This window comes from Eleginops maclovinus, chromosome 5, assembly GCF_036324505.1.
Source record: "Eleginops maclovinus isolate JMC-PN-2008 ecotype Puerto Natales chromosome 5, JC_Emac_rtc_rv5, whole genome shotgun sequence".
NCBI lineage: Eukaryota > Metazoa > Chordata > Actinopteri > Perciformes > Eleginopidae > Eleginops > Eleginops maclovinus.
In genome coordinates, this window is record NC_086353.1 from 11,956,304 (window position 1) to 11,973,671 (window position 17,368).

The following is a 17,368-nucleotide window of genomic DNA, read 5'->3' on the forward strand; positions in this document are numbered from 1 at the left end:
AATACAATGAGAAGAGATTCATCCTAGCCATCCGTAATAAATGTGTAAATGTAAAAATCCTAAAAGTGAAAAAATCCTGTGACAACATGACAGGTCAGCTTCAAAAGCTGAATGGAGACTGGTTTCCAGTATAATCTGATACATAAAAACACTAACTTCTCTGACAAATTAACACTTTGAAGACAAACATTGCATTGTGGGTACCATAAACAACATGTGTGTTCTCTGCAGTGATCAGGTTCAATGAAACAGACATCTTTCATCTCCAAAATATCTAAAAAATTGCTTATAGATACAATGGCCTTGGCCGTGGCGCAACTGGCTGGGGCACCTGCACCGTAAACCGGCGACCCGGGTTCGATTCCCGACCCGTGGTCCTTTCCAGATCCCACCCCGACTCTCTCTCCCACTTTCCTGTCACTCTCCTATCTGATTAAAAAACAACTTTAAAAAAAAAAGAATATAAGATACAAGTAAATGTGACTCCAGTGTTTGAAGTTTAATCTGGACAACAAACCAAATAGTAACAGTAGTGCAACTTGTAGCAGTAGCCTTCCCTTAAAAAACAGACAATCTAAACACAACAGACATAACAAAACCTGGAAGGTTAATTATCTATTCAGCTTCGGTCGACCTTATTGGCTGAATAACTGATCAGAAGCTGAAAAATAATTAAAAGACAGCTGTTCTGGGTTTGAATTTGCAAATGCGTCCCGATAACCTTAATTCGGCTTCATGAAAGCAGTTTGCCATGTACAGATACACATACCGCTAAAACTAAAGGGATCATTTCAAATCACCCCCAGCCTTAGATCTTGAAATTAAGTGGAGATTTCTTGGAGTGTTTCATATTCTTAATGGTCAATAATCGAGTGGAAAGCGTGTTGGAGATAAAGACCCTTGTTATCTGTGTCATGTTTGCGCAGAAATAACACAAGATTTTTTAAATCATTGTTCAAAATGCTCTTCATGAATTAACATCTATCATGTTTTACGCTCAACATGATAAACTCCCTAACCCATTAACTTATTAAAGACAAACAAATAAACTACAGTAACCTCAAACTTTCTCACACGTAAACACATGTTCATAAACTAGATAAATACACTTAAAGAATGCAAAATAAAGAGATGTTCAGCAGATGATATATCATACAAGTCGAGAACCCCACCCCCGATTGACCAGAGCGCTTATCAAATATCATGTAGTAGAGACCACATCAACCTACTGTCCAGTTTAGACCAGGACAAAAACAGTTCTTGAGTGTTTTTGGAGTACCTTAAAGCGCTTGATTTGTGTCATATATGCTTCACTTTAGGTGTATGATAAAGTGTTTCAAAAATATTTCAAGTACTAGAAACATTCCCAACCATGACCTGTTTTGAAATCATGCCTTTTTCCAGTGAAATAATGCTGCGGACAGCACCCTTTAGTGTCTGTTAGCTTATAATACCCATCCACACAAAATGTGATGACAGAAGCCACACTGTTTTTTTTTCTTCTGGACCAAGCGTCCTTTCCACCTAGCAGATGAACCATCAACACTATCCCGTTTTTCCCTTGGAGAGGAAGTGAGATGTCCTCGTCTGCTCCCTGCTGGTGAGAGCTGAGAGAGCATCTTGCTCTGTGCCTACAGGAAGACAAACTCATCACTGTTTCTTCTGTTGTTACTCATGCCCAGTTGGCCGGGGGGCAGAATGTGGGCTGCAGGTCCACTGTTATTGCTGCTGTGGCCCTCAAGTCCAAAATCCTGACTTTTGCCCTCGACGAAGGTGAAAATGGGGTACTTCTCCTTTGATGATGACAGTGCCTGGGAATTCAACATATTCAAGTCAACAAAATGGATTAAAACGCTTCAGAATATCTCAGTAGACTTACAAAAATGTAATTTGCGCTGTAACCAATGATTAATTTAATTAGAAACCAGTTTAATAGTTTAGTTGCCCCAGCACAGAATACAAATATATTCAGTTAAATAGATAAATAAAAGGCAAATCTGAAAATTGAACATTGTTCAAGTCAAGTCAAACCAAAAGACAGGCGCTCATTGTTACAACCCAGACGTTGTATAGCAACATTGTGTTTTCCATATGTGTCCTTGAGTGTCATGAGAGGCGCCTAAAATAAAATGTATTATTATTATATGTCATTTTGTGTTTTAAATCCCTCTGTGGTTGGTTGTGGATCTCTCTCTCTTTTGTGAACCCTATATGGCTTTGATCCTTGGTTAAGGAAATAAAGAGGAAGCACTGAAGAACATTTCCGGAGCATTAAGACAATTCAACCTGCTCCTATCAGACGGTAGGGATTAAGCTTATTCCAAAGATTCTGAAAAGTTCATTTTTTCTGTTCTCCTCTTTTAATAAATGCATTCAAATTTAGAGTATTGTCAGCAGGGTGTAGAACCTCACCTCACTAACAGCAGAACATAGAGACTCAAAGTCCTTCTTGTTCTTGGCATAAAAGCCGACAGTACAGCTGGGATCCATGCGGTTGAAGGGCATCTTCTTGGGAGAGCTACAGTGGAACGACTAGACAGTGACGGAGGAGACAGAGGTCAATCAATAACCGTCGATGAAAGTTCATGACTGGACATGTGTTATCTTTAATGGTCTGCGCAGTCAAAACACTATTGACCATGAAAGTCACATGTCTGATTTGATCTGATAAATAGCCAGACAGACTGGAGTGAGAGAGATAGTCACGTATATGTATAAATAGATGAAGACAATGCAACCAACCTCCAGTGAGAAGTTGACTTGTGAAACGTCCACCAAAGGCTGGCAGTAGTGAGGGTCCAGGTACAGCAGCTGCTCGTCTAACAGACAGGGAGGATACACCAGAGGTGGAATTAAAACGCTGCATTAATGTATAAGCTCACCACTTGCCAAGAGCCAGTCTTTTGATCAGGCTCTGCTATTTTTAAGCATTAAATACACCACAGAGCAAAGTGGGACTCCACCAAATAAATTAAATGTAGTGAAAGTAGTTATTGTAAAGCCCTTTGTGACTCTGTTTTTGAAAGGTGTTTTATAAAAGCGTTATTCTTATTATAATATTTCATCACTCTTTGTCATGTCTATGTGCTTCAGATATTCGGAGAATTGATTTGCCAAAATGTCACAGGACTCTCTTTACTTATCAATGTAATATCACAAGTACAGATTATTTTAGAGGTACATTTTTCTAAAACGTTTGTCTCCTCTGTGGTCCTGGACTTTGCATCTGAATAAGGACTTTATTATTAAGTCCCTTGCCTTCTTTTATTCTTAAAAAAAAAAAATCCTTACCTTGGAAGCCAACAAAGTAAAGTGAATGCTTCGGTTTGCCTCCGATTATTCCAATACAACAATCCAGTTTCAGGATGTTCTGTAAAAGGAGACAGGTGTTTCAAATGGGTCAATATATATTAAACAATATTATTGCAGTAAGCACAGAGGAGTCAACGGTGTGAAAGCAGAATATTCAGACCTTGACACATTCGATGTAGGACGGGTTTAGGACTTCCCCTCCAAGCCGTACAGGCACCAGTATGATGACTGACTTCCAGGCCTGCCTGGACGGTTCAGGCGGAGTCTGGCTCGGTGACAGGTCACATAAATGCACCACATCCTCTTTGTACACTGCAATGCACATATTCATAATGAGAATAAAATATGAAGAAGACTTATTTTAGATGTTTCAAAAGGGAAACATGTTGCAATAAATAAACTGATAACTCTTTACTGGAACTTCATAAGGAGTTATTATTAAGTTCAAAATATATCTGGTCTGTTTATCTCACCTGTACAATCCTGAGCCACGTATACAGCCAGGTTGTGGAGCACAGAAGTTTTGGCTACTGCTTTCCTGAAAATAAATAAATTCATAACTCCAATCAATGTTTATGCATGACAGCTATTTCAATCCTTTTGGCAAAATAGTAAATCCTTGGTTGTGAAAAACACATGCCTGTTCCAACGCCCTTACCGTAGTATGTGTGCCACGATAGAGGGGCCATACCAGTCTCCAGCCTTCTTCCCTGAACTTTTACCGATTTCCACCAGCTGGTGAAGCCCAAAAGGTGCAGGGGGCTGATCCCCGAACCAGGAGACCAGCTTGTAGTGGATGGTCTCTGCCTGACTGTCCCTTATATACTCAGGCCTCTTCTTCTGGCTGCACCTGGCTACCTGATCACTCGCCAGGGACTTTTCAGGTGTGTTGGATCCTCGTGGAGAGCCAAAGGAGGGGATGGGGACCCCTCCTGCCCGGACTGGGGAACGCGGTCTGAACACCTCAAAGTCTACGTCAGTGAGCTGCTGAGCGTCTGGCCAAGCCCAATCTACAGAACACAAAGAGGCTTTTACTCAGCAACCAAGTAAAGCCAGGCTAAGAAGGCTTTGATAATCAGAGTAAACATATTTTGAAGGATGTACTAGCACAATGTAAATATTTTATAAAAAGACAGAATGAAATGGAGCAGAAGAGAAAAGCAAAGTGCAGGAGGCCTTGAGAAAGACAATCAATTTCTTCAATGAAATAAACTGAAATAAATAAAACTTTCTGCTGAGACAGGTGTCAGACTACTGAGAGAAACCTTTATTGGTTTCACTGAAAGATAAGCAACCCCTTTTCAGGTCGTAATAGGCCTTTTATTCATGTATATTATGCTTTTTAAATAATGTTTTTAAATGCCATTTTATAATGTGTTTCTGCTGCAGTATTTCTAAAGACTCGTAATGTCTTTCATTTTTGTAAAGCACTTTTTTTTTTGGAAAGATGCTATATAAATAAACTTGCCTTGACTTGACTTGACTTGCCTTACACTTTAATAGAAAATGTCTTATAGTCTGTAACTCTGAGAGCAACAAACCTCTGGGCATCAAATGGACCAATAGCCCCTGTACCAGCAGCATCTGCCCACTGCGCAGCATGCAGCCCCAGCCACAGTCTGTGGTCAAGGTGGAGCCATCAAGCTGAGGGAACTCCCTCCTGTAGGTCAGCCAGATCCTGGAGACAAAGGCAAGACGAAACCGCTCCACCTCATCTGAGAGGGGAAGATGGGGAGCACGAGAGAAAAATAAATAACTTTTATAATGTGTTGACACAACATTTAATGATTTGTCTGTATTTAAAGAAGGCCCATTTCAAATTTAGGAAAATCATGAAAATCTGTTTAAAAATCTGTGTAATAAAAGTGAAGTTTTTTATGTGTTTTTTCCATCTGCTTTGTGTTTTTCTGATTTAAACCCAGCTACCTTTCAAAAGGAAAAGGGTTTACACTGCTGTAGTTAACCAAAACACACATCACAACAACATCTGGAGTCTCTCTTTAGAGAAGACTGTTAGGCTTTTTTAATATGAAATATATCAAACTCGTGGTTGTAATATACTTTGTGCATTTAGAGCTTACCTTCGCTGTTGAGCAGATAGGAGTTTCCCAGGACGGTGACTGGCGAGATTTTGTTGAATGAAGTTTTAGATTTGACAGTCCAGCCTACAGAAAGAGGAGCATGTATAAAGGAAGTTGGTGCAATAGCAAATAGAAAGCATTGAATGAGTCTGTCATATTGTTTTATAGCATGTTTACCATAAAAAACGGATTTAAAAAGACTTAATTTACTCGTATACACTGTATATAAACAAATAAATTCATACAGAAATCTCAATCAGAAGTACAAAGAACAATAGAGCAGCCCCTACACACTCTTCCTCAAAGACTAAGTACAAACCATATTTGACGTTGTTCCATGCTGTCATCAGTTTGGATTTCAGTTTGTCCAACTCGTCGGGCTCTCCGTTAGCCTCTCTGGCGGGCTCTGCCGGCCTGAGACCGAAGCTGCCCTGCCCATCGAGGGGCTGCTGTCTCCGGCTCTCCACCAGCTCATCCTGCATCACTCCCCCCACGTACTGTACTGCGCTGGGGGAAACCGAATTCATGCCTCTGAGCACTCAGAGCTCACGTCCGATGCTTCTCATTGCAACATAGAACTGAAGGGGGAAAGAGAAGGAGCTAATTATTGACTGCTGACAGGTGTTCACATTCTTCACGGCAAACACTCTTTAACCAACAACATTTACTCAATAACATGCATTTGTACATTTTTAAACCAAATATATTTCATCTAATATTTGTGTTGGTTTCGGTCTACTGCTTAGAATAATTACTGCATGTCTCAAAGAGGGATCCTGACATTTGAAGTTGTTCCTTCCCTGTTAAAGTTTATTTTAATTGCAAGGCTCTCTGAAGTAGATTAGTCATCTACAAGTTAAGGAATATTGTAAATATATGTTACCTTATTGAAGAAAATGTATGGAGGTTAAACACTAGTCAAGAATATGATGTCAAACTACATTTTCAGGGCTATTAAATGAAATGTCCAACTCAAACCAAGTGGTTATAATAATCTGTAAAAGGGAAACAGAACTACAACCTGTCTGTAAACAAAAGAATCACTTCCTGAAAAATTGAAAAAACTGCAACGTAGTCAAAGTAAACTTCACAATGCACAACACAAAGGGAATCACCCGTGACTTTTCCACCCTGCCCTGAAACTGATGAGTATAAGTTTCGACAGGAAACAGAAGCATGGTTTGTAGAAACCGATTGCACTAAAGGGGACAATTAAGTGAAGAAAAGTCATGTGATCAGCATTTGACAACAGGCATGTAAGGGTTTTTTCAGCGGCTTTGAAAGTCATATGACTGTAGCAGACGGCAGATCTAGCTATTAAAAACCATACAGTCCATGTTCAACACTTAATGCAATTACACACTACACTTGTCATGTGAGCGTGGTGACCCTTAACTACAAGGCAACATACTTTATTGTGATTAGCCCTCACAGTTATTCCCATGCATGTTTGGTCCCGGACGTCAATGCAATATAACAAACAAAACCTGTTTTAACTCGACATCCATGACCATTACTTCACGCCCTAATGTTACACCTCATTTAAACACAGCTAATTCACTTAAATTAAAGATTCACTAGCTAACAACTATATACCTGCTGTAGAAGCCAGTTAAGATGCTCGAAACCTTGGAGTAGTTTGACTCATTCCAGCGATGTCATTAGTCTTCCTCAACGACAGCAGTCTTCACAGATAAATTAAATGTACTAGCTTGCTAAAGCTAAGCTAACGGTTAGCTTTGTTGACGCTAGCCCCCGGCGTTAGCTACCGAGCATTCAAGCCGGACAGACCAATGATATTGAGTTTTCAACAAAACACAGCTGGTGTCAGTATGTTTAGCATTCTTACATTCAACTAAGAAGGTAAATTGTACACTTTATGGTGAAAATAATCCAGTACATAGCGGTGCTTGCTCCCCTGACGGACAACCGCTTTAGCGACCCCCTTTTGACAGCCAGAGCAGAGGACGTTTACTTCCTGTTGTGCTTTGTTGCCTCATGGCCATTGGTTGGGAAAGCTGACTGGATAATACAGTTTATGGATAATAAGCGAATAAAGGACATTAACAGTTTGTTATTTACTCAATTTATACAATATATCAATTATTAGCAGTGTGTTATTTATTATCTAAACCATTAGCAGTGGTGGAAAAGTACTCAGGTCCTTTACTTGAGTAGAATCATAAAGTAGAATTACTACTTATTGTAACTCGCTTTGGATAAAAGCGTCAGCCAAATGAAATGTAATGCAATAATGTAACTATGGTATTAAAATACTCCATTATTACAAGTATTACGTCAGTAAAATGTACTTCGTATATTTAAAGTACAAGTATTTGGTTTTCTTTTGCAATATATTATTCTCCATTTATTGTCAATTTTAGATTTATTTTAAAAATATAGGGTATTTACAGATCACATAATTTATTTGTATATGTACAAAGTAGAAAGTAACTATAACTGTTAAATACATGTAGGTGAAAGACAATACAGGGACAAGGTGGAGTCGAACTACAAGGGCTCCAACGCCAGAAATATGTGGTCTGGACTAAAAACAATAACAGACTACAAAAGGACAACGAGTGGTGCTGAGGAAGTGTCTGCATCTCTCCCAGATGAACTGAACACATTTTATGCACGCTTTGAGAAGCCCCCGGCTGTGGAGGCACCAAAGGCCCAGGATCCCTGCTCACTGGTTTTAACCAGTGCAGATGTGTGTAGATCTCTGAAAAGAATCAACACACACAGGGCTCCAGGACCTGATGGTATCCCTGGCCGTGCTCTCAAGGTGTGTGCAGTTCAGCTGGCAGATGTGTTCACAGACATTTTCAATAGGTCACTGCTCCAGTCTGTAGTCCCCACATGCTTTAAAGAGTCCATCATTGTCCCTGTCCCCAAAAAGACAAAACCCATCTGCCTCAATGACTACCGCCCAGTTGCACTCACCTCCATCATCATGAAGTGCTTTGAGCGGTTAGTCAAAACTTTTATCACCTCCTCCCTCCCTGACTCACTGGACCCCCTGCAGTTTGCCTACAGAGCAAACAGGTCCACGGATGATGCCATCTCCCTCACCCTCCACACTGCCCTCTCCCACCTGGACCAGAGGAACACTTATGTGAGAATGCTGTTCATTGACTACAGTTCAGCATTCAACACCATTGTGCCCTCCAAGCTCATCATTAAGCTCAGGGACCTTGGGCTCAACAGCGCCCTCTGTGACTGGATCATGAGCTTCCTGACGGGCAGATCCCAGGCAGTGCGGATGGGGAACATCACATCCTCCACCTTGACCCTCAACACCGGAGCCCCTCAGGGTTGTGTGCTCAGCCCTCTCCTCTACTCCCTGTTCACGCACGACTGCGTGGCCACACACAGCTCCAACACCATCATCAAGTTTGCTGACGACACGACCGTCATCGGCCTGATCACAGACGGCGACGAGACGGCGTACAGAGAGGAGGTCAGAGCCCTGACATCTTGGTGCCAGGACAACAACCTCCATCTCAACGTCAGCAAAACAAAGGAGCTGATTGTGGACTACAGGAAGAGGCAGAGAGAAGCACACACACCCATCACCATCGACGGGACTCCTGTGGAGAGAGTCAGCAGCTTCAGGTTCCTCGGGGTTAACATCAGTGAGGACCTGACATGGACACATCACACCAGGGTCATATCCAAGACGGCTCGACAGCGGCTCTTCTTCCTCCGCAGGCTGCGGAAGTTCAACATGGACTCCAGGATACTCTGCAACTTCTACAGGTGCACCATCGAGAGTATCCTGACTGGCTGCATCACCGCCTGGTATGGCAGTTGCACCGCCCTCAACCGTAAGACTCTACAGAGGGTGGTGAAAACTGCTCAGCACATCACCAGGACGGAGTTGCCATCCATGGAGGACCTCTACACCCAGCGGTGTAGGAAGAAGGCCGGTAGGATATTAAAGGACCCCCATCACCCCAGCAACAATCTGTTCTGTCTGCTGCCGTCTGGCAGACGGTACCGCAGCATCCGGACCAAGACCACCAGACTCAGAGACAGTTTCATACCACAGGCTATAAGACTACTGAACTCCTGAGCTGTGTGAATGTCTACTCACATCTGTTTATAGTACACACATACATATATATTATACACATCTGCCATACATATCTGTTTATAGTACACATATCTATATATTATACATATCTGTTTATAGTACACATATCTATATATTATACATATCTGCCATATACATCTGTTATACATAATATATGCATCTGTCCATACCTCCTCATTCAACAGTGTAAAGTATTTAAATACTCTCAATGTATTCCACATATATATATTTCACCTCCTCAAATCTGTATTGTTGATATTGTAAATATTCTTCTCTCTTTTTTACTATTTTATTTATCTTTTGCACCATGTATGTTGAGTTGTTGGAGGAGCACGCGACATAAGATTTTCATTGCCAACATATACGCTGTATCTGCTGTGCATATGACAAATAAAAACCTTGAAACCTTGAAACCTTGAGGTGCAGTAAAAAGTATACATTGCTTGCCTCCAAAAGTAGTGGAGCAAATGCATAGCATAAATACTCAAGTAAAGTACAAGTTTGTAAAAATAATACTAGGGTAAATGCCCATTTGGTGGAAAAGCGGCATTGGTAGTTCAGGCAAGGATCCAACCTGGGAACTCCTGGCTTCCTGGCAGCTGTCAATCAAAGTCCAGTGGCTCCGCCCCAAAGTGTCAGAAACTTTTCACCCGAGCGAGTGAGGCTGACAGCATTGTCTCTCCTGCCGCTCGCGGGGACTTAATGTGCGGGCCAGGGTAATTTTATGCGCGTGTAAAAGCACGTTTTTCGCTCGGGAGTAGCTTGTTTTGCTTGCTCGATTATTGACCCATATCTACTCCGTCTCTGTTTTTTCCAGGAGGAGCCCCACACCTCCGTCAAATTTTCCGTCCCACCCACATTGAGGATGCTCCCTATGCCTATGGTGCTGGTCATACTACGTAAATAATTAGAGATAATTATTAACACTAAACGAGCCATATATGCTACAACAAATAAGAAGTTAATGTCAGTAGCCTTAATGTACTCAGTAGTAGTTGTAAAAAAACACCAGTAATAAAAGTAGCTACTTAACATTTTCCAAATTTGTTTTACCTTGCCAGCTTCTAGTTAGCCACACGTTTGCGCCAGAATGGACAGTAACAACAGATAAACTTAAAAGGAAACCACAAAATACATTTTATTGGTTAAATTTGCTATGATGTGTAGGTTTTTTTTTTGTGAGAAATTGTTTGTTTAATATAATATACTGGTTGTTCAGCATTTGCACTACAGATTATAGTCACAAAAGGGTTTTGGAACAAATCTCAGAATTTTATTCCACATACTGCACTTCAGTTGTCTGCATTTGAATCACATCTATCACAAACAAAAATGCCTCATGGTACAAATAAATACACTTCAGTGAACAGAAAATGTGGAATGTTTTTTATACTAGGACTTTTGTGTTCATTTGTAGAATCCATATATGTATACAGTATATTTTCTTTTTCTTCTAACAATACCAGCAAATGAAGATTTTCTTTCCAAATAAAGTGCATATATACTACTCTCTCTGTCAATCACAAAAAGAAAAAAACAATCTCAAACATGTAACACTAGCATAGTTGGGAAAAAAGCATTGATTGGGAAAAGGCCTGAAAGAGGGCATAATAGCTGTATGAGATTACATTACAGTTAGATTTCAAATCAGGTGATCAGAGCTGACCTGATGACTCATTTATAACATCAAGATATAAAAGAACTGCGTCCTATTAGTAGAATATATAAGACAGTATATTATATTAAAAATGTTAATTCCTATTCCAGAAGATACGGTTAACAGTCATGAGAAGAAAACAACAACAGAAAGGGAATAAATCCATGTTTCAAGTGTCCATTTGATAATTACAGCAGATATTTTGACATAAAAACAAATGCATAATCAGTAACCATATGGCTAATAAAAAAAGTATTTTTGGTGGTCTTGGCTTGATTACTAAAAAGAACATTTTATGGAAACATGTTTAATAGTTGATATTTTTGAACCACTGGAGGGCAGTAGTTTACAATGCCACATAAAAAAATGGTTATTGCATGGGACTGAAAGATTAGTACACCTCAAACATTGTTCGATTAAAGAATAAATAAATTGCTAACAGCCTTCTTTCAAATAAAAACTAGAAATGTAAAAAGACCAACCAAATTGATTTCCCACTTATAGAATAGCTATTGGCCACATGTAGCTCTTAGTTTCAGTTTTTCCAACAGATAAAAACCAACATGATGAACAACTGCTCCCAGTACAGCAAAACAGATGGAGAACAAATGTTCGACTTTTCCCTTTTGGACTTTAAAAACAAATCCCAGTCAATGAGCTTCTGCCTCTGTGAGAAGTTGATGTTGTTGGTTGAATCAGTTTACATGTGTAAACCTTAGAATAATCAAAGTTGTTTTATTAAATAACTGTCAGGGAGTAAATTATCAAATGAGAGATGGATTTAATTTTTTGACACATTTACTTTCTTCAGTTAATCAGCTATTAACAGTGAAGTGACAGCGGTCGTCACCACACCTGTAATTGATTTGCATAAGATTATGTACAATGGATAGTTACTGAGAATGAATTAGTAAGGATATGAATACGACAGTGGGAGAAGAGCACAACTTGTTTTTCAGGAAAACATTTTATACTTCTCAGCCCCCTAGCTGAGATTGTTGATTCATAAATCTTTGTTGGTATGTTACAATGTGAGCGTTACATGAATCAATCTTGACTACCTAACACGATACAGTCATTGTGATTATACTGCAGATAAACTTGTTTGGTAATACAGTACCATGCCCATATCCACTACCCCTACCTTAGCTAAAGAGCCCTTTAACAAACACAATACAGTATGCTACATCCACGACTGCCTGATTTTCCTGTTTTGGCTCAAAACAACACATGGATCTACTGAATATGTGCTTGTAATCCTTTTTAATATATCTACATAAGTTATCACTATGCCTGCATGATTTGTAAATAAAGTAGCCTTAAAGCATGTAACTGTTTACAGGATGGATCTGGTGCCAGTTTTCTTTCGGTTATGATGGGCGCTGTGTTCGCTTAAGAAGATACACAATCTCAAACACTCTTAAGTCACTCACTCGCGCGCATCCTCACGTCCCAATTCATGGACCAAGGGTTTAAATGCATGAAAATTAGCTGCTGACACTGCTGCCTCCTGTGGCAATGTGTGTGTGTGTGTGTGTGTGTGTGTGTGTGTGTGTGTGTGTGTGTGTGTGTGTGTGTGTGTGTCGGCTGCAGTCAGAGGCATGGGGAGAAAAGAGCTGTGGTAGCCCTCCTGCAAAGGGGAGATAAGCACTGAGCCTGAGCTCTGTCAAACACGCTTTCCTCTGCAGAAGGACACAGCCTCCAAGAACCACCAGAAATAGACCCAAGGTGGCTTCACACACACACACACACACACACACACACACACACACACACACACACACACACACACACACACACACACACACACACACACACACACACACACACACACACAAATACACAATCCCACGCGAAAGACAGAGCTAGACAGTGCTTGACGTGACATCCAGTGACAGTGGGCCGGCTCTGGATTTGTCTGACCGTGCACAGTAACTGAGTAAACAGCTGGATGAAGAAGAAACGAGCTTTATCATGTAGTTGCCTGCTTACCCCACTGTAGCCAAACTGAGGCTTTGTGTCTTTTCGTTGCTTGATGCAAAATTACAATTTGACTGTGATGCAGTTCATCGTTGTCCTATTTGAAAAGCAGTATATTGAAAAAGGGCAGCTTGAAAGACACACATACAGTAGAGTGACTGGATTTGGTATTCACAGTTTTCAGCATGTTTTGATCGGTAAAGCACTTTTTGACCTTCTTGTACCTTTAATAGATGTACAGTACATACCATAGGACATGCATTCACATATACCCCACACACATATACATCTGATAAAGTGTTCCACATTACATTAAGAGTCTTCTTATTAATACTTTAAAATAGAAAATCAACAGATAACGACCTTAACAGTAGATTCTTTTTCTCCTGGTTTTAAGTTAGAATCAGTCAATGATTGGAATCAATAAATAACATTTTATATACTCTGACACTGGAATGTACATTGTTTTTAAGTGATTGACTTCTATTACATTGTTCTTCCAAAAAAAAAGGCATTTTTTAATTAATTTTATTAAAAAATGCATGTGGTCACATTTTGGACTGGCTGCTACCTGTTGCAGCCCTCTCTAGTGGTGAACCAGCTGGACCCCGGGTCACCACTGCAGCCCCAACAGCCACTCGACCTCCAGCCGTAGTGTCAGACTTTCCTGCTGAGCCTCCCTGCCTCTCCTCTGCTGCCTTACTCTGCAGGTCTTTGCCCTTCGACGATTCCTGGGAGCCAAGCTTAATTGGCCCCAGGACGTTTTTGGCCACAGTGGTCAGCTGGCTGACGAAGCTTGTCTTTTCACCGGGGGAGACAGGCCGGGACTTACAGAGGGAAGGTCCGCAGAGGGAGGGAGCGACAGAAGTCGGGGAAGGAGAGGGGGAAGGCGAATGCTCCTCCACCACCTCCAGACGACATTTGTCCTCCCAGTCTAGGGTCCCCCTGTAGCAGTTGACAGGCCCAAGTCCCTGCCTCACTTTGCCCAGCGAGAGCGGCTGCGCATGTGGGGGGACGACTGGAGCGAGAACGCGAGCTGGGAGTTTGGGGCTTTTGGAGCTGAAGTCTGGAGTCCTTGAGTCAATGCTCTCTGCTCCAGTCTTTCTCAGGCTGTCTCCCATACCTGATTGTTTAAAGGTTTTGTTCATGCTGAGAGGGCCTGCTTTCACTGTGTTAAAGGAGATTGATTTATCTGGAGTCGAAGCAGAGCTCTTATTGAAGGCAGAACTAAGCGGACCAGGCCTGCTTCTGTTATCTCCTTCCTGCTTTGGTTCAGTTCTGCCCCATAGCTGCTCCTGGGGATCTTTACTGTAAGATGAGAAACTTTTGGATGCCTGGTGGTCTTGCTGTTTTGAATTCAAGTCTGACGGAATCTTTTCAGGTCCCTTATAACCACTTAAACTTCCTGTTGTTTTGGTAGGAGTGCTGGAAGTTGTAGTTTTTGTGGTTTCTGCATTTAGTCTGGAGCTCTGGCCTGCCTGCGGGCTAAATGACAGATCGCTTGTGTGAGGTTTTCTTGTTAACGGTGACTGGGATGATGTTCCTCCAAGCCGACCCAATCTCTCAAGGACTGTCCCGGTATCAGTCTCCCTGTCTTTCTCCCTTTCCCTTTCTCTTCCTCTCTCCCTCTCTTCCCTATCCCTCCCAGCCAGCAGTGTTTCCCTGCTGAGCGGTGACTCCTGTCTCCCTAGTCTCCTCACAGGCTTCAGGACACCGGTCTCTGGACTTGTAGAGGATGAAGGCAGGGGTGGAGGACGAGGAGGCAAATTTTCCCCCTCTGTCTCCAGCAGGCTCTGGAGGCCAAGCTCACAGAGGAAGGCATCCTTACGGTACTCAGAGTGCTGCACCTCCAGGCTGTGCTTCCTCAGCGGACCCCCCAGCCCCCCTGTAGAGCTGGACTGGGTCAGAGGCGAGCCCAGCTTCTCTGCTGACTGCACCCGTTTGAGAAGAGGTGATCGAGGGGGTTCAGCACTCTTGGGCCTTGGACGAACCACTGGTGGCGAGGAGTGGAGCTTCACAGGAAAGGACTGGGTGGTGTTGGAGCTCCCAACCGTGTGGCCAGGCAACGGTGGAGGAGAAGACTGGGTAGGAGATGGAGTATGAGCGAGAGGGGACAGGGGGATGTTACCTGCAGACTTACAACGGGCAGAGCGATACTGCCGGTGGAGTTTAGGGGAGAGGCCGTGCAGGGAGCTGGGCCTCATGTGCTGAGAGGGAGCGGGGGAGTTTGGGGTGCTCGAGGCAGGAGAGCTGCTCTGGGAGGAGGCACCTACGAGAACACAGAGAGCAGAAAAGATCAGTAAATATAAAAGAATCCCAGAGGAAAAGACCCACTGCTAGTTTAAAAGTAACATGATTTTCAGCTTTATAATCTCACTTTCCTTTCCCTACGATGTGTTTCAGAAGGGTTTATTTTTGGATAACTCCCAATTTTTTCAATGATGTCTTGTTTTCTTTGCAGTATTCAATTTAATATTTCTAATTGATCTGAGTTAATTTATCTTTTTGAACTCTTGTATGTGCATTGTTTATTTCCAGTGTCTTACCCAGGTATGAAGACTCAGGGGTGGAGCGGTAGCCCTGTGTCGGGGACCGGGCAGACAAGCTGTGAGTTGGAGAGCCAGGAAGACTCTCACTGGAGGACAGGGAGCGATTCAAGGAGGAGAGGCTGCGGCTGGTGTGCAGCAGATTGGACTGCTTTGTGATCTTACGGAACAAGGAGTTACGCTTCTTACTGCAGGACGGACAGACAAAAAAGAGAAACAAAGATTTTAAGTGGGATTGACATCATATCATTTATGTTAATACATTTGACCTTTTCGTTTTATCCAGGGGGCTTTGCAATGCAGTTTTTGCATGTTGTGTTTTTATCCAGTTACAACCTAAATCAGGTACCTCTCCTGGCCGTCCTTGCCCATGGTCCTCTTGTTGCGTCGAGCCATCTTACACTTGTAGCTGGCCTTGCGAGCTGGCCCCACTTTAATGGAGGTGTTCTCAAAAGGAGTGGTCGTCACCGTCACCTTGTTTCCACTCTAAACAGATAAATTACAATGAATTATATTCTACATTGAGTTGGAATGACTAAAGAGCCACTCAACTTAGAGTTACAAGAATACCCTTTTCTTGAAATCTAAAACAAAGAACGAATACAGAGAAATATTAATATCATTATACAACATATACAAACTGGCAAAGAATATGGTGCCTACCTTGAGGATGAGCTCCACCACTTCAGTGTGGACTAGACCGTGGACAGGCTCCCCGTTGACATGTGTGATGAGGTCACCGGCACACAGGCCAGCTTCCTGTGCAGGGCCGCCCTCTTCCACATGCTGCCAAGTCACACAAAACATTTACAACAGGTCAAAATGATTTACATGCAAACAGTCAGAGTGCAGGACGTGGATCTGAGACAGTATTTAAAAGACTTTGAGTCTTGACACAAAATTGAGACCTAAAATAATCTTGAACTTTTTCAGTTCAGATGTTCTATGTATGTTTGTGTCAAATTAGAGGAAAGCGTTCATTCGTTTTCATTTTTTAAAATACGTCTACTTTATTTGAAAAATGTAAGCAACAACTGCAGCAAGATGAGAAAGCATCAACGCACACTGTGTCGTAAAGAGCCTTAATTAAATTGGCACAGCTCCAATGCCGCTCCTGTCTTTAGGGCATTTTCAAGCACGCTAAAGCTCCAAGCAAGTTAAATAAGGACTTAACTGTTTACAATCAGTTAAATCAATGAACATGGTATTATTTGTTTATGAATAATTTATCACAAAGTTAAGAATAACTACAAGTTCTCTTTTATGGGCTAACTAAATATTTAATTGGAGAAATTTTAAGCAAAACTGAAATGATTTCATCAGATTTAGATGCTACTGAAGAACTTAACTCTAGCTATAGTACAACTACTTCAAGATTCTTACCCAAACAATATGATGAACGCTGTAGATGTCACTGTCTCCAATGTAGACCCTGATGGCCCTGAGAGTGAAGCCGTACTTCTTTCCAGAGCGATGGATGGTGATGGGAGAGCGCAGTACGCTGACTGCCGGGCTGAAGTCTCTGCTGGGTGAGGAGTCCCGGGACGAGGGGTTGGAGGAGAAGGAGTGGGGAGACATGGGGCTGGCCAGCGGAGAGAAGCCGCCATGCTGCTCCACTGGAGATAAATTACATAATGTGTTAGTATTTCCAAAAACTATTTCGATTAGGATTTTATTTTAACCTTTCCCAATT

General features: G+C 41.9%; 2 protein-coding genes across 4 annotated transcripts in view; both read right to left on the minus strand.

Annotated features, from left to right (window-relative positions):
• Window positions 1-474: 474 nt before the first annotated feature.
• On the minus strand, window positions 475-7,366 carry atg4da (autophagy related 4D, cysteine peptidase a). 3 transcript variants are annotated; one of them, XM_063884262.1, is made up of 11 exons: window positions 7,243-7,366; window positions 5,713-5,971; window positions 5,394-5,477; window positions 4,854-5,027; window positions 3,971-4,322; window positions 3,786-3,850; window positions 3,473-3,624; window positions 3,292-3,370; window positions 2,743-2,819; window positions 2,413-2,532; window positions 475-1,811 (listed from the first exon to the last, which is right to left on the minus strand). In XM_063884262.1, the coding sequence occupies exons 2-11, from the start codon at window positions 5,918-5,920 to the stop codon at window positions 1,632-1,634; spliced, it is 1,491 nt and encodes a 496-aa protein (XP_063740332.1). In that variant the 5' UTR covers window positions 5,921-5,971; window positions 7,243-7,366; the 3' UTR covers window positions 475-1,631. The 3 variants fall into 3 exon arrangements, with proteins under 3 accessions (XP_063740332.1, XP_063740331.1, XP_063740333.1); XM_063884261.1 differs by having other exon boundaries at window positions 6,990-7,360; XM_063884263.1 differs by lacking the exon at window positions 7,243-7,366 and adding an exon at window positions 6,277-6,298.
• A 5,371-nt stretch (window positions 7,367-12,737) lies between these two features.
• mast1a (microtubule associated serine/threonine kinase 1a) overlaps window positions 12,738-17,368 on the minus strand; it is a 61,938-nt gene continuing 57,307 nt past the window's right edge. Inside the window, exons 23-27 of the mRNA XM_063884160.1 lie at window positions 17,059-17,291; window positions 16,339-16,461; window positions 16,025-16,161; window positions 15,676-15,863; window positions 12,738-15,398 (exon numbers count right to left, since the gene is read on the minus strand). Coding sequence (XP_063740230.1) covers window positions 13,678-15,398; window positions 15,676-15,863; window positions 16,025-16,161; window positions 16,339-16,461; window positions 17,059-17,291 — 2,402 coding nt within the window. The 3' untranslated portion in view covers window positions 12,738-13,677. The remainder of the gene's footprint in view (window positions 15,399-15,675; window positions 15,864-16,024; window positions 16,162-16,338; window positions 16,462-17,058; window positions 17,292-17,368) is intronic.

What these genes read in the sequence shown, in the direction of transcription:
- atg4da (XM_063884262.1), bottom strand. Translation starts at nt 5,920, where the DNA reads ATGAATTCGGTTTCCCCCAGCGCAGTACAGTACGTGGGGGGAGTGATG. An exon ending in ATGGAACAACGTCAAATATG is followed by an intron (nt 5,478 to 5,712) that starts GTTTGTACTTAG and finishes CTCTTTCTGTAG; the next exon opens with GCTGGACTGTCAAATCTAAA. An exon ending in TTACTTTGTTGGCTTCCAAG is followed by an intron (nt 2,820 to 3,291) that starts GTAAGGATTTTT and finishes CCTGTCTGTTAG; the next exon opens with ACGAGCAGCTGCTGTACCTG.